Below are 15,852 nucleotides of genomic sequence, written 5' to 3'. Positions count from 1 at the left end.
GAAAAGATATATTTTTGGTATTTTGGTTAGTAAAGATAATAAAATAGCAAGTATGATACAAACACAAAGTGCTTGGTGATCTCTCCCAAGACAAACCCAATGGGTGAGGGGTAAGGAGGATGCCAAGGTATGATCCCAATGCCAATGTATATGATGAGATAGAATGAGGGATTTTAGGGTCAAAATTGGGGTCTTACAACATCCCATTTTATTGTGTGAATACTATGATTTTATTGTATATCTATGTGTGGGGAAATAGGGTGTTACAACCTGCATCATCCCCTACAAGTCATAATTTATGCCTCTCAAAAGAACTGTCAGACTTTTCTTTATGTCTAAAAATCCCTATAGATATAATAACATTAACATAAGGTGGTCGTGGTACTAAACCTCAAGTCTTATTTTTAATTACAACATTATATTCATCATCCATGGTCAATTTTCAATTTGGATCTTGAAGTGCAGACACTATGGTTCTACGAAGATGGGTTTTTTTTAATCTGGGCGTGTGGGCCATAATATTTTTTATTAGGTTTAAAAATTCCATGTTGACTTCTAGTTATAGTTTTGGTATCCGTTTGTAAGGACGGGCGAAAAATGGAAGGAAGTGATTTGTTGGTGGAGGGTTACATTGTGCAGTGGGGGGGGGGGGGGGGGGGGGGGGGGTAGGGAGTAGGGAGTAAGAGAAAGGGGGTGTCATTTGGTTGGAAGAGTTTGGAGTGGGGAGAGTGGTTTGTTGTTCCAAAATTGATGGGGAGGATCGGTCAATTTGATGAGCAAATGGACTTTCTAACACCCCAATTTTTAATTATTCTTTTTAATTAAATTTATAATATTTATTTGAGTTCTATATTTAATTAAATAGAATTATTGAGGAGGGATAGATATTTAACTAATATTGTTTATAATTTAATTAGAAAGTAAGATATATTTTAGAGTTGTGCGAATATAGGTTTTATTTAAAATTTGAGGAAAAAAGGTATTTTGAGTAAAGAGCTAGGGTGTGGTGAGAGTTAGTGAAAATATTAGAATTATTATTTTAAGTGAATATTTGAATTATTGGAATACTTAATTAATTATTTTATTGATTTAGATATTATTTAAAAATAAATAAATAATAGAAATAGAGATTTAGTGAGGGTATGAGGAGAATTGAGAGGTGAAAAGAGTAAGTGAAATATTAGGTAAGAATAAATAGTAAAGTTAGGGGAGTTTTTGGAGAGTACGTGCAAAAGTTGGAAAGGAGGCAGAAAAAGAGAGACATATCTAAGAATTATTCAAGAAAAGATCCCAAAGGCAAGAAAGTTCAACGATCTTCAAATATTCAAGGTAAGAGGGAAGAATTATTCATATATGGGTGGTTAAACATAGGGATAGTGAGGGGTCCTTACCCTCATGCCTTATTCCTTCATTTATCGTATTTGATGTTTATGGAAAAAAAGGTTTGGGCAAAACCTTTGAGGCGATTGATTGATAATGTTTTTACTCTCGAATATGATATGTATTATAATAGATATATCTTGATATCTTTTTTAACCTTGTTGATAACATTGTTAAGGCCTTGTTGATATTATTGTTCTGTTTGTGTATGGTGGTTGTCTATGAGTTGTAGATCTATTCAATAGGACGAGAGTTAGAATGTTTAATTTTCAATGGTTATATTTATTCTTATGTTTTTGGGGTGGTGAGAACTCAAATAGGTAAAATGAATGAGTTTTGAATATATTTAGTAGCGAGAAAAATGCAGAAAATCGCAGTAGACATAATAGGGGATTAATCGTCTTGTTTCAGGCATAACTTGAGTTTTGTAAGTTTGTTTGAGATGTCGTCAGTTGTGTTTCAAAGCTAACGTGATATATTTATTTTGAAGTAGATAAATCGTATCTAGGGAAGATACAACAGTAGCAGTCTGCTGGTTTTTATACCAGAGTCGTAGTAAATTTTAGTCATGTGTTGGTCATCATGTTTCATGCGTATCTTGAGTTTCATAAGTCATTTTGGGGTGCAGTCAGTTGCATTAGAAATATATTTAAAGATATTTAAAATTATAAATTTTCTTAATGTTATCATGAGTATATAAATTTTCGTACTATTTTGAAGTCAAACATTATATTTTAGAGTTTATGTGGAAATTATTGCGATATGACTGAACTGAAACAAATAGAATTGGAGTTTCGTAACTCCTTTTGAGGTGCGGTTAAGTGCATTGAAAAGAGAGTTTGAATATATTTATATTGGACAGTTTCGTAATTTTATCATAAGTTTATAATATTTGGTGCTATTTTGAAGTTAGACAATTTTAGAGTTAGGTCCGGAGTTTTGAGCAATTTTGAATGTAGTAACATTTCGTTACCTTTTTGAAGAGTTTAAGAGTCCTATTTTATTTGGTTAGACTTGTTATAGAATTATCATAATTGTTTTTGAGTTGTTTATAGTTGGAGATTATAATATAGGATATACTTGAGTTGAACTTAGAGCACTCTTGATATTATAAGGTTACCTTTTGAGTAATATCTGTATGTGTTTAAGGCTATTAAAACAAAAGAGTTAAATTGATTTGTTGAGTAATTAATAATAATATTATGAAGGTGAGTTATGATCTAAGTAATTTGACTATATAGAGTTGTTTTGAGTTACATTATTACTTGAGTTAGACCGCCAACCAATAGAGTTAAATTTGAGTTATTATCAATAATGCAAGAGTTATTAATTTAATACTTTATAGTACTTTGGATTACTTTAGAGACATGTTTTTATTTGTATTGAGTAACTCTGACATGTTTAGAGTTTCCAGAGTTGTTTTCGAATTGTTTAGAGTTAAATCAGACGCGCTTTATTTTATAATAATAATAATAATAATAATAATAATAATAATAATTCAATATTATTAATTATAACGTTTTAGAGTTAAGTTGGAGATATTAATCATTTAAAGTCATTTTCATTAATGATGAAGATGCCATCCTTTAGTTGCTTAATTTGGAGTCCAAGAAAATAGTTCATCTTACCCATCACGTACATCTCGAATTCTCCTTGCATCATTAATGAAAATTCTTCACACATATCTTTGTTTGTTGAGTCGAATATGATGTCGTCAACATAGACTTGAACCAATAAAGTGTTACCTTTTATATTTTCTTAATAAACATGATCTTGTCAACTTTATCTTTTTCAAATCCTCTTTCACAAAGAAAGTTGTTAAGTCGATCATACCACACCCTTAGTGCTTGTTTTGAGCCATAAAGAGCTTTCTTTAACTTGAAGACATGTGAAGGATTCTTGAAGTTTTCAAAGCCCATGGGTTCACTACAACAAACAAGACCTTAGACAGCGCTTTTTTTAGCCTTAGACAGCGCTTTAAAGCGCTGTCTAAACCTCCGCTGCTAAAGGTTTAGACAGCGCTTTTTTCAATCTTAAAAGCGCTGTCTAAGCCCCCCCCCCCTTAGACAGCGCTTTGGCCAAAAGCGCTTTATAAGACCCTCTTATTTTAAATTTTTTAGGTATACCTTAGACAGCGCTTTTGAAAAGCGCTGTCTAAGCCCCACCCCCTTAGACAGCGCTTTGGCCAAAAGCGCTTTCTAAGACCCTCCTATTTTAATTTTTTTAGGTATACCTTAGACAGCGCTTTTCAAAAAGCGCTGTCTAAGCCCCCCCCTTAGACAGCGCTTTTGCCTAAAGCGCTTTCTAATCCCCCCCTTAGACAGCGCTTTTTACAAAAGCGCTGTCTAAGGTATACGAAAATTTTTGAAGCTTGTGTTTTAAACCACATTTTTTCCAGGTTTATAAACCAGAATTTCTACCTGTTTTCAACCAGATTTTGACAGACAATTATCACATTTTATATATGTCATTTTGGCCTTTTTTCTACCAATTTTGGCTAACAAATATATATATATACCAATTCAAACCAATTTTGCCTTAAATGTATCAAAATATATACAAATTTATGTACACATTTACAAGTCATAACATATACTACAAATGTACACATTAATTACACAAATTTATGAACAAACATTGAGCTTTATCATGAATTGACACCACTCCTCTTTGATTTCGTCCACTTGATCCTTTGTATAAAATGCACACTTGAATTCATCAAAGTACTACATAATAATATAACATATTTTGAATTAATTCCAACTATTTAATTATATGAGATATGTGTAAATATAAAAATAACTCATAAGTTAGAAATACATACATCGGTGGGAATCTTTAATCGGCCCAAAGCAAGAGTATCTCGCATAAACCTCAACATGAAATACCCGCAATCTATTTGATTACGTTGTTGAGGACACTACATATGAAAAAAAAAATATGGATTATAAATCCTAAGTTTTATCAAGTGTCATCACTAATATAATAAAAAATGTGGTAATTAAAAATATACCGCCACTTTAATCCATGTAATGGAGTTGGCGCCCCTCCTTGAGGTTTGGATATCTCGTTGGGCCCGAAAAGCTTGTAGGACGCTAATAAAATAAAAATGAAGCAATTAGAACAATTCACATAAACTAAGAAAAATTTTGAACATTCTCACTTACGTGTCAATTAGGACCTTCATATCCGGGTATGTTGTCCAATCATTTCCTAACGAGTCAAGATAATACACAATTTCTCGGATAGGATTGATTGCGAGCAACAACCAATGTCCACTGTAATGATTAGGCAAATGTTAGATGGTAACTTGGAAAATAATTATAATAGATGAATTTAGAATGAAATGCTAACCCGGTATTAAACGGTATAAAAAACAACTTCTCCGCATCTTTATTGTCCATGAGGATCCGAAGAACGTACTCCGTCACGGTATCCGGTCTACTTAAGATTAAACCTAAGTTGACGGTCGCGGGTGCTAAGAATCCGAATGACACGTCCAAACCATTGGGGCGCATCAATTTGTCATACAAAAACCTAATATAAAAACATCATTAACATAAAGTAAACATCATTAACATAAGTTGTTTAATTAATAAAACAAAGTAGACCGGATTTACCTAATATATGTATTGACAACGGTGACGCCGATTTCTTCATGACTAAAAACTTGCATGAAGTCTTCATTACCAATCATTTGGTCGTAATCAAAGCCGAAAATCCCTACCTCCATATGTACAGTCCGAACACCTCTGGTCGGTATATCGGTCATCTCTAGAAATGTCCTGAGGCACGACCTATACTTGGTGGTAGGTTTTTTCCTAGCTACGGTCTTCTTAGCACCAGAACTTTTTACCCGTGCGGAGGCGTTGCTAACCTCCTTTTTTTGTTGTGCGGAGGCATTGCTAACCTCATTTTCTTGAAGCTACATGTCATATAAATAGTTAGATCAAATTAAGAATGTAACAACTTCCATGAATATATGTCATATAATTGTATATTACCTCTTTTCTTGAAACCGTGGACTCGGTATGTCGTGGAATCGCATTATCTTTTGATTTGGATTTTGTGGGAGTCTATTTAACATAACCAAGGAAAATATGTAAGTAAAATTTTAAGCATAAATTTTAAACTTTGAATATACACATTAAAGTTAACATAAGTTTTAAGCATACCTCATATCCTACGCATATGAGGTTTGTCGGCCATGCAACAAACGAACCTACTGCTTCGTGCACCGTTGTTGCATCCGAATCATCGCTAGGATATGGTAATGCTGCATTCGGCTCAACTGCAATATCAACTGATACTTTCAAACATCCAGCAGGGAGCTCTCTAGTGTGGAGTAATACTCCGCTAACGTTATGCACTTTTCCCTTGCCAACCATCCGATAGTATGGTGACGACAAATACAGCTGACAATGGGAAATGCCCTAAAACCAATAATAACAAGAAATCGTTAATGTGTATATATGTCAAATACATAATTTAAGCAAATAGTTCAATTTAAGACAATTATATGTAATTACCTCTGGAATGTTCGGCTGAAAGGTACAGTTGATACTGTCTTTGTCCGAAGCATCTCTGTATACTGTTGAGGCGCTAGCCTCTCTTTCTCTCCTCAATGCATCAAGCTCAGCTTGCATGGCTTCCAATCTTGCATGAAGCTCCCGATTACTAGGAGCCTTTCCTTTTTTAATACTCAGGGAGGTCGGAGTGACTCCAAATCCCTTACCCCTCACCCGACCAGAATACTCAGGGACATCTAATGCCCGACTAAGTATGCCCTTAGTATCATCGGGAGATAAAGACTGAGATAGCTCCTCCTGAAAAATCAGATGAATACCGTATACTTGTCAAATATTTGTGTATAAAAATGTTATTCAATTAATGAAAAAATGTTATACTTACACATTTCTGGTATACGTGTAAAACTTCTTCTTGAGGAACTCCAGATTTGCCCACACGGGCTTCCTTCCACAAAACATGTGCAGGAAGAGATGTTTCTGAACTTTCCTCCTTCTGCAGCTACACATTAAGTCATACAATTTGATCAGATAAAACTAATATATGATGAACAAATTTGTTATCGCAATTTATAAATACTTACCATGGATTGTTCTAAGCGTCCATATCCGACACGTCCTTTTCGGTACGGATATGCGGGACTTGATGCTCTTTCCCGATTTGTAGCACTTATTCTTTGAAAAACCGGGTCTTGTCTTTTGGATTTGAAAGCTTCCCATTCTTCAGCCGATATCAAACTTTCATATTTTTTAGGAAGCTCCGCATCCACAAAATTACCATCCGCATCCTTAAGGAACTTGGATGATAAAAATGTCTGAAACCCTCTTAGAAGCTTTCCGGCCAATTTCATACAAAAACCTCTTCTTTCTTCTTCGATGTTAAAACATCGCTAAGAAAAACATACAGATTGATAGTTAGTATCGGTAATTGAAAAAACATAATTGATACCGTATAATTAAGGGCCAAATGATTGTACCTTTATCTCACTCCAAATTTTTTCTTTGGACTCATTCAGCTCTTTGTTTCTACAATCATCACATGTAATGGGAATTTCATTCCTTACTAGTGCAGCGATAAAACTAGTTAAGGTATGCCCATTAGGTTCTATAAGCTGTCCCTGGTTGCTCCAATAGACATCTAGTATGATGCCTCGAGATCTTCCTTGGACCACCCTTCTCATTACTGTGATGCCTCTTCGAATTTCTTCTTCCGCGGATACTTTTTTACTAACTTCCTCATGTTGGTCATCAGCCATGTCTAACCTGTAATAAACCAAGGAAACCATCAAATATCAAATATAACTTATAATCAAAGCAATTGAAAACAAAAAAATAAAGAAATCATGCATTATCAAATATAACTTATAATCAAAGCAATTGAAAACAAAAATATAACGAAATCATGCATTATCAGATATAACTTATAATCAAAGCAATTGAAAACAAAAAAATAAAGAAATCATGCATTATCAGATATAACTTATAATCAAAGCAATTGAAAACAAAAATATAATGAAATCATGCATTATCACATATAACTTATAATCAAAACAATTGAAAATAAATAAATAAAGAAACCATGGATAATTTACCTAAGTCACTAACATCTCTTTCTTTTCTTTGTTGGAATATTAATCACTTGTTTCTTAGCAATGCGTACGGATGAATTGATCCAAATTCCCTCATTATGATCGTTTCTTATATATGACTCATCCGGTATAAGATCCTCAACTTCATCATTTCTATTCAACTCATTCCGTCTAATGCATGACTCATTCTCAACATCAATATCACATTGATCGACACCGCTATCATCAGTCACTTTGTTAGAGAAAAGCACTATAGACCATTTTGTACTCTTCGGGTCATTCACATAGAACACTTGTTTAGCTTGAGATGCTAGAATAAAAGGTTCATCTTTGTACCCCACCCTAGTAAGATCAACTTGCAAAAATCCAGACTTATCCATTCGTATGCCACTACTATTCACCCACTTGCAACCAAAGATGGGAATCTGAAACTTCTCGTAATCAAACACCCAAATGTGCTCAATAACTCCAAAATATGACAAATTTGCATATTTGGGGTTTAAGTCCTTCATACTTGATATATGCATTGCTTAAGCTAGCACGGTGACACCACTATTTTGCATAGTACTCTTATCATCTTGTTCTTTGGTATAAAATGTGTATCCATTAATTGAATATGCGCTATGAGAAAACACATGCAAACTTGGACCATATGCCAAACATCTCAACATTTCTGTTACCGAAGAAGGATCTGAAGAGCGCTTCAAATAAATATGATCCTTCAACCATTGTATGAAACTTTGATTGTGCTCTATAACTATCCAATTTTCATTTCTGTTCGGATTTAACCTTCGGAGTACATCCTTGTGCATTTCAACATATGGCTCAACCTCATTATTATTGTGCAGAACATACAAATGAACTTGATCCCGTTCATCCCTTGATATTGTCACAATTTTATTCCCAATTAATTTTTTACCTTCCATTTTGTCGAAAATCTGAGCTCTGGGGAGTCCAATCGATTGAACGTTAGACAAATATTCAGTACAAAACTCAACAGCTTCTTCAACAATGTATCGTTCAACAATACAACCCTCTGGTCGACTTCGGGATTTCACGTACCCTTTTAATATTTTCATATACCGTTCAGCAGGGTACATCCATCTCATATAAGCTGGTCCACACAACTGTGTCTCTTTCACAAGATGAACAACTAAATGAACCATTATGTCAAAAAAAGACGGAGGAAAATACATTTCAAGCTCACACAAGGTAATTACAATCTCTTTTTGTAGTGTTGGTAAGATCTCGGGATCGATCACCTTACTACAAATTGACCTAAAGAAAAAACACAATTTAGTTATGGCACTTCTTACTTTTTCTGGCAAAATAGAACGTATACCTATCGGTAGAAAATGTTCCATTATAACATGGCAATCATGTGTCTTCAAATTCTTCAACTTGAGGTCTTTCATAGAAACAAGTCTTCTGATATCAGATGAGTATCCTTCTGGAACCTTAACTTCACTCAGAGACTTACACAAAAATTTTTTCTCCTTTCTAGATATGTGCAAAAGGCTTGCCAAACTCAGTACGCACATCTTTCACCTTTTCAAAAACTTGTTCACCTGACAATGCGGGTGGAGCTCTACGATGTTCGGTGTCTCCATTGAATGCTTTTCTCCACCCACGGTAGTGATGTTTAGAATGTAAGAATCTACGATGACCGAGAAACACATTCTTCTGGCAAAGTTCCAATCGAATCGTATCGGTTCCGTCTTCACAAACAGGACACGCACGTTGACCTTTAATGCTATACCCAGATAGATTCTCGTATGCTGGAAAATCATTAATTGTGCCAAACAACATCGCCCTCAAATTGAAACTTTCTTTCCTATATCCATCATAAACCTCCACACCGTTCTCCCACAAAATCTTTAAATCTTCGATCAGAGGTGTCAAGTATACGTCTATGTCATTCCCTGGTTGTTTAGGCTCAGAGATTAACATAGATAACATCATGTACTTACGCTTCATACATAGCCACGGAGGTAGGTTATAAATCATAAGAATCACAGGCCATGTGGTATGTGAGATACTTTGAAGACCATGTGGGTTCATTCCATCAGTAGATAATGCCAATCGAAGGTTTCTTGCTTCTGATCCAAACTCAGGATAATCATTATCAATCTTCGACCACTGTGGTGAATCAGCCGGATGCCGATACTTTCCATCAATAATTCTTTCATCTGCATGCCAAGTAAGATGTCTTGCATCGGTTTCACTACGAAACATGCGCCTAAATCTCGGAATTATCGGAAAATACCATAAGACTTTTGCGGGAGATAATCTTTTCTTATATCGAGACAAACCGCATTTAGGGCACTCAGTTAACATTGCATATTCGTTACGAAACAAAATGCAATCGTTAGGACAAGCATGTATCTTATCATAGCTCATGCCAATAGAGCACAACATTTTTTTTGCCTCATAGGTTCGATTAGGAAGAACATTATCATCCGGTAGCATTTCTCTCATAAGGGCCAACAACTCTGTGAAACTTTTATCCGACCATCCATTGCCCGCCTTTAAGTTGTACAACTTTAATACCGCAGAAAGTCTTGAGAATTTAGTGCAACCTTTGTACAACGGTTTCTCTGCATCGCTTACCATCCTCTCAAACATTTCAGGACAATCATGAAGATCTTCTTCCAGTGCTTCTACAATCTCTTCAACTCGATCACAATCGTATGTTTCCGTGTCTTTGTCGTATGAAGCATAGGTCGTATTACTTTTTCCACTTGATTCAACATTCTCGTTAATTTTCTCACCATGAAATATCCAACACTGATAACTTTGATCAATTCCATGCCTCAGCAAATGCGATTTCAATCCATGTGCGTCAACCTTACCAATATAACAACAACGCAAGCAAGGACAATGCATTCGTCTGGGGTTTTAAGCGTGTTGAACAGCATACTTAACGAATTCCAAAACCCCACTCTCGTACTCTTTGGTCATTCGATCGGCACAGATCCATGTTTTATCCATGGTTTTCCTACTTATTAAAGTAAACAATTAATCCAGACGAAAATACATAACTAAGGTAGTATCTTTGAATATCCTAACAATTATAAAGTTCAATTCATTTTAAACTTCAAAAACCTATACATAACCAATGTTAATATAAACTTCAATAACGTATCCGATACGCCAATATACCAACTTTAATTACCTCATCACTTTCATTTTTTATATTACAAGAATCAAACTTTTTCTATTACAATATACCTATAACTATACCTATAACTATATTAGAGTTCGTTCAATCATTTTATGGGAGAAATCTTGTTCCTTTAGAATGAAAGTGAGATGAACAACACTTTCACAGTTAAAAAGAAAAAAAACTACCTATTCAATCTTCAAGTATAATCACTAAGGAAACATGAAGTTTGAACAATATTGAACATCTAAATCCAAAATGATATTTAGAGTTTAAAGTCAAGTAGACACAGACACTGTAACAAAACAATGTATGAAATTTAATACTACCTACCTACCTTTTTATGTGGGAAAACCATGTTTCATGTCCAAAATCTTATGTGTTCAATCTAAAAGTCTATAAATGGACCCCATTACTCGCCTAAACTTTATATTCAAATATTTGGACAAAATACTTGATGTACATGTAGAATAATGCAACAAAAATAGTACTCATAATTAATGTGATATTGTTAGGTATTCATATTTGCATATTAGATGATAAAGAAAGATGCTTGCACTTACATAAAGACAAGAACAAGAATTTTTATTTCTCATTCAGTTAGGGTTGGCAATTGAGCATCAACAGTGTATTTTACAAACAAAAAGAGCAAGCATTGAACCAAACAAAATAACAGAGCATGAAAAATACTGATGAAGTTATTTACAAATACTGATATTTCCCTAAATGAAGAACATACCGAAATGAAGGATTCTTCAAACACTTTCAGAAATGAAATATTCTTCAAACACTTGCAATGCCTGAAACCAAATGAATGAAAATGTTAAGAAATGACGAACAAAACGCAGTAGAAATGACGAACTGAATCAGAAATGAAAAAATGCAGAAATGAAGAACATACCGCAGTAGAAATGACGTTCTGAAACCGATTCTTCAAACACTTTCTGGTATTGAAACCGAATGATTACAATGTATTCTCGTTCGCTGTTAGGGTTCGCTGGAGGGGTTTAATCGCAGGAGGGAAAACAAAAAGAACTGAGAACGAAAATAGAAGTCTGAAATTTAATTTTAATTAGACCTTAGAGAGCGCTTTTGTGGAAAGCGCTTTCTAAGATATGCCTTAGACAGCGCTTTCCAAAAGCGCTTTCTAAACCCCCACCTTAGACAGCGCTTTTGGTTTTAATTTTTTTTTTAATTGAAAGACTTTAAACAGCGCTTTCTCAAAAGCGCTGACTAAGGTCTATATTTAAAAGCGCTTTCTAAAAGCGCTGTCTAAGGGGGGATCTTAGACAGCGCTTTCTAAAAGCGCTGTCTAAGACCCCCCCTTAGACAGCGCTTTCATTATTTTTTTAGAACATTTTCCGTGTTTTATTTTTATTTTAACCTTAGACAGCGCTTTCTTTTAAAAGCGTTGTCTAAGATGCGCTGTTAAAAAACCTTTTTGGCGTAGTGGTTATTTGACATAGACTTCTTCATTGATGTAGCCATTCAATAAGGTGCTCTTGACATCCATTTGGGATAACTAAAAATTTAATGAACAAGCATAAGCAAGTAATAAACGGCTAGCTTCTAACCTTTCAACCGGAATGAACGTTTCTTCAAAAGCAATGCCTTCCTCTTGATTGTATCCTTGGGACACCAACCTTGCTTTGTTTCGAACAATTATACCATTCTCATCAAGCTTGTTCTTAAACACCCATTTGGTACCTATGATGTGTTTACCACTTGGCCTAGAGACAAGTTCCCAAACTTGATTCCTTTCGAATTGGTTTAACTCTTCTTGCATTGCAACTATCTATTGGTAGTCTCCTAAGGCTTCATCAACTTTGGAAGGTTCAATTTATGAAACTAACTTCATATTCAAGCATGCATCTTTGAGATTTAATCTTGTTGCATTGCCTTGCCTAATATCACCAATGGCTTTATCAATTGGATGATTGATCCGCTGTCGCACACGGGTCAAAAACGAGTAATAAAATATAGTAAACGGGAAGCGACACCTCGAGTATCGTATCGCAAGGATTCTTGTATTTTTCTTAACCAAATGAAATCGACTTAAGGGGATTTATGTTTTAGTGGTCGATTTAGAAAACAAAGCAAAAAAAATGATTAAAATAAGCGATTATAAAATAAGTCAATCTACTGTTTTCGGTTTCCGGCTAATCACTGGTTTTTACCTACCAATTCCCTAAGCGGCTTCGATCTCTATTCGATTCAAATTTGATTGACAAGCGCAAAAGATATATGATAGATTTATATTCCTATATTCCGAATTAAGCAAACGGATAAATACAATCGTGAATTAAGCAAACACGATTTACAAACGCAATTTAATGACAAAGCGACGAAAACGGCGATTAATAGTTAGGAATGCAATCATACGAATTTAATCAAAATCATTCCATAAAATACAGATTAAGCAAATGCAATTTCATAGAATAGAATTGAAAGAGAACGGAATTAAATTGATAGAATAAAAACCTCAAAGCCTTGGAAATTCGGTTACAGCAGATTGACTCTAGGAGATTAGTTCCTCTTCATGATCGCACAAAAATAAAAAGTTATTGTGAATAATGTGTCTCTGCTACAGTACCGCAGCTTCCCTTTTAAACAGAATAAGGGTTTCACTAATAATTCAAACTGGGCCGGAAAACCTAAATTCGGTCCAACAAATGGCCCAAAAGAAAATATTTCCTAAAATACGAAACTTCAACGAATTAATTGAGACGTCTTCACTCCGAATCAGCTTTTGTCTTCAACATAAAAGTTGTAGTTCTTTCTCTTATCTTTCCAACGACTGGTAGCACGCCTCGATCCGATACTCCTATCTCCAGTTATGAATTTATTCGTGCAGACTGCTAATGTTGAAAATAAACTGCGAAAAACAAATAAGTGTAAAAATAAGATAAATTATACAAACACATTAAAAGGAAAAAATAACCAAACTAAAACATGGAAATGCATAAGTATAAATATAGAAGAATATGCATCAAAATGCACTGATCAAATTCCCCCACACTTCGAACTTTTGCACTCCGAGCAAAATTTAAAATAAAACAAAGAAAACACAAACACATCATTAGTTACTCATCTTAGGCTACAAGTCTTCTTCGGTTAAGTTTGCATCGATAGGTACTAATCTTGTACACTAAGGATATCGTAGGAACACTAATCCACAATTGTGCAGTCATAAACCTCCTGAATACACAAATCAACTCGAATCATGTTATTATGTTAAAGCTTAACTTACTCATCCTTCTTTTTGCTCTTTTTCATTCAGGCGCAATCACATTAAGCCCGTTATCTCCACACACCCATAGCAAGGAGACCGGTTAGTGACTCTGATCCTTTTTGCATAGGATTCTAGTACTTACGTGGCATAACCCTTTGCTTACTCAATTGTAGTTGCGGGGGATCGTACCGTAATCCGCCCTACCAAGTTTAGCATCAGAAACCGCTGAACCAACTGACAACGAGTCTTATTTTCATTTTTTTTTGTTGAAGGTTCTACATCTGTTGGGTTAAGTGACCGGGTGAGGGTCACCAAACTTAGAAGGTGCATTCCCTTTTCTTTTTCTTTTTTTTTCTTTTTCGGAACACTCACTTATATTCCTCGGTTTCCCTGCGTAGAGTGTGTGTGAGATGGTGCTGACTGCTGAAATAAACTACTCAAGAGTTGTCAGAGAATGAGAATTTAAGGCTAAAATATAATATGAATTCAAATCAATTTCCATATGCAGGAGACTTACGGTGTTAAGACGATACCGATCTTGTGAATTTTTCCCAAGTCTCCGCAAACTAATCTCAAATTAGTCAGTCTATAGCCTAAAACTTTCAAGAAGATGCATTTTTTTTATTTTTTTATGACTGAAAACAAACAAAACACTAACAAAAACAAGGAAAACAAACGAAATATACGATTTCCCTCCCCCACACTTAAAATAAGCATTGCCCCCAATGAAAGAGCATAAATATAAAATAAGAGTGATAGAAAGGAAAGAAAACACCCGAGGAGTCAAGGCGGATAAGTGATTGCATAAGCAGCCTTTCCCAAAGAGAGCTCTTCTACAGTCTCTTCTTCCAAAGTCGGGTTCTCATGGAGTAGCTTTGGGGAGTGTCCATTGACATTGAAATTTTGATTAGTGCATTTGTCTTGTATTCCAGGATCAAAGAAGTATCTTCGATAAGTAAAAGTGTTGAATGGACACGTGAAAGTGATCTCCTTTTTTACAACATCAAGAATTAAATGATTATGGGGCTGCCTCAATACTTTTGTTTCATCTTTAAGTGAGATCATATGTATACATATGGATGAGCTAATATCACAAGTGTCAGCCAAGGTCCATTCAATTCCCTTCTTATATTTCTGATTAAGTTGAAGCTTTGATGAATAATATGAATCCTCGGGAAGTGGTTTAGGCTCTAAAGAATGTGGTTGTTCAATGCATGGTATGTTTGGGGCAGTCGGAATGTCAATAGCTTCATCCACATAAACAACTTCGTTTATACTATCACCTTGCAAGGCAGCATCAATCTCAGCACAAACAACACAAAGGTTTGTGTCAGTACAATCATCACATGAATAAACATCATCAAACCCAGATAGAGATGGAAAATCAAGTGAAAACAATTCAGAAAAAGTGTCATCAACGAACTCAGAGATCAATTCAATATGTAAAACAGAATGCTCCTCCAAGGGATGTTTCATGGCATCGAAAATGTTAAATTTTGCGACAATGTCACCAAATTCCATGGACATGGTTCCATCGTCGACATCAATTTTTGTTTTCGCCGTTTTCATGAACGATCTGCCTAAAATGATAGGCGGTCTGCTTGAATTTGTTTCTCCATACATGTCCAGAATGTAGAAATCTGCAGGAAAAATAAAGTCATTAACTTGAACAAGCACATCTTCCACTACTCCAATAGGGCGAGCATTACTTCTGTTCGCTAGTTGAATGATTAAACCTGTATGCTGTAAAGGACCAAGATCAAGGTTATTATAAACAGAAGTAGGCATAACATTAATGCCTGCTCCCAAATCAAGCATGCAATTGTCGAATTTACTATCCCCAATGGTACATGGAATAACAAAAGTTCTTGGATCCTTGCACTTTTGGGGTATGGCCTGATTGAGGGATGAAACAATAGCTTTTTCAGGTGAATCTTTAGGCTGGATAAGGGCTGAAATGTT

At 35.0% G+C, this 15,852-nt stretch overlaps 1 protein-coding gene across 1 annotated transcript; it reads right to left on the bottom strand.

Annotated features, from left to right (window-relative positions):
* Nucleotides 1–3,901: 3,901 nt before the first annotated feature.
* LOC127098141 (putative ubiquitin-like-specific protease 1B) lies at nt 3,902–4,828 on the bottom strand. Its single transcript, XM_051036647.1, has 5 exons — nt 4,735–4,828; nt 4,548–4,658; nt 4,394–4,475; nt 4,205–4,300; nt 3,902–4,106 (listed from the first exon to the last, which is right to left on the bottom strand). The coding sequence occupies exons 1-5, from the start codon at nt 4,782–4,784 to the stop codon at nt 4,005–4,007; spliced, it is 441 nt and encodes a 146-aa protein (XP_050892604.1). The 5' UTR covers nt 4,785–4,828; the 3' UTR covers nt 3,902–4,004.
* Between the last annotated feature and the right edge of the window lie 11,024 nt (nt 4,829–15,852).

Source organism: Lathyrus oleraceus, chromosome 6 (assembly GCF_024323335.1).
Source record: "Lathyrus oleraceus cultivar Zhongwan6 chromosome 6, CAAS_Psat_ZW6_1.0, whole genome shotgun sequence".
Taxonomy (NCBI): Eukaryota; Viridiplantae; Streptophyta; class Magnoliopsida; order Fabales; family Fabaceae; genus Lathyrus; species Lathyrus oleraceus.
Note: the sequence above shows the minus strand (reverse complement) of the source record. Positions and strands in the feature narration are given on the sequence as shown.

Bases quoted from the DNA above. Each gene is read 5' to 3' on its own strand.
- LOC127098141 (XM_051036647.1), bottom strand. From the start codon at position 4,784: ATGGACAATAAAGATGCGGAGAAGTTGTTTTTTATACCGTTTAATACC. The intron at 4,476-4,547 runs GTAAGTGAGAAT...TTATTTTATTAG, and splicing joins ATGAAGGTCCTAATTGACAC to CGTCCTACAAGCTTTTCGGG. The intron at 4,301-4,393 runs GTATATTTTTAA...TTTCATATGTAG, and splicing joins TTACATGGATTAAAGTGGCG to TGTCCTCAACAACGTAATCA.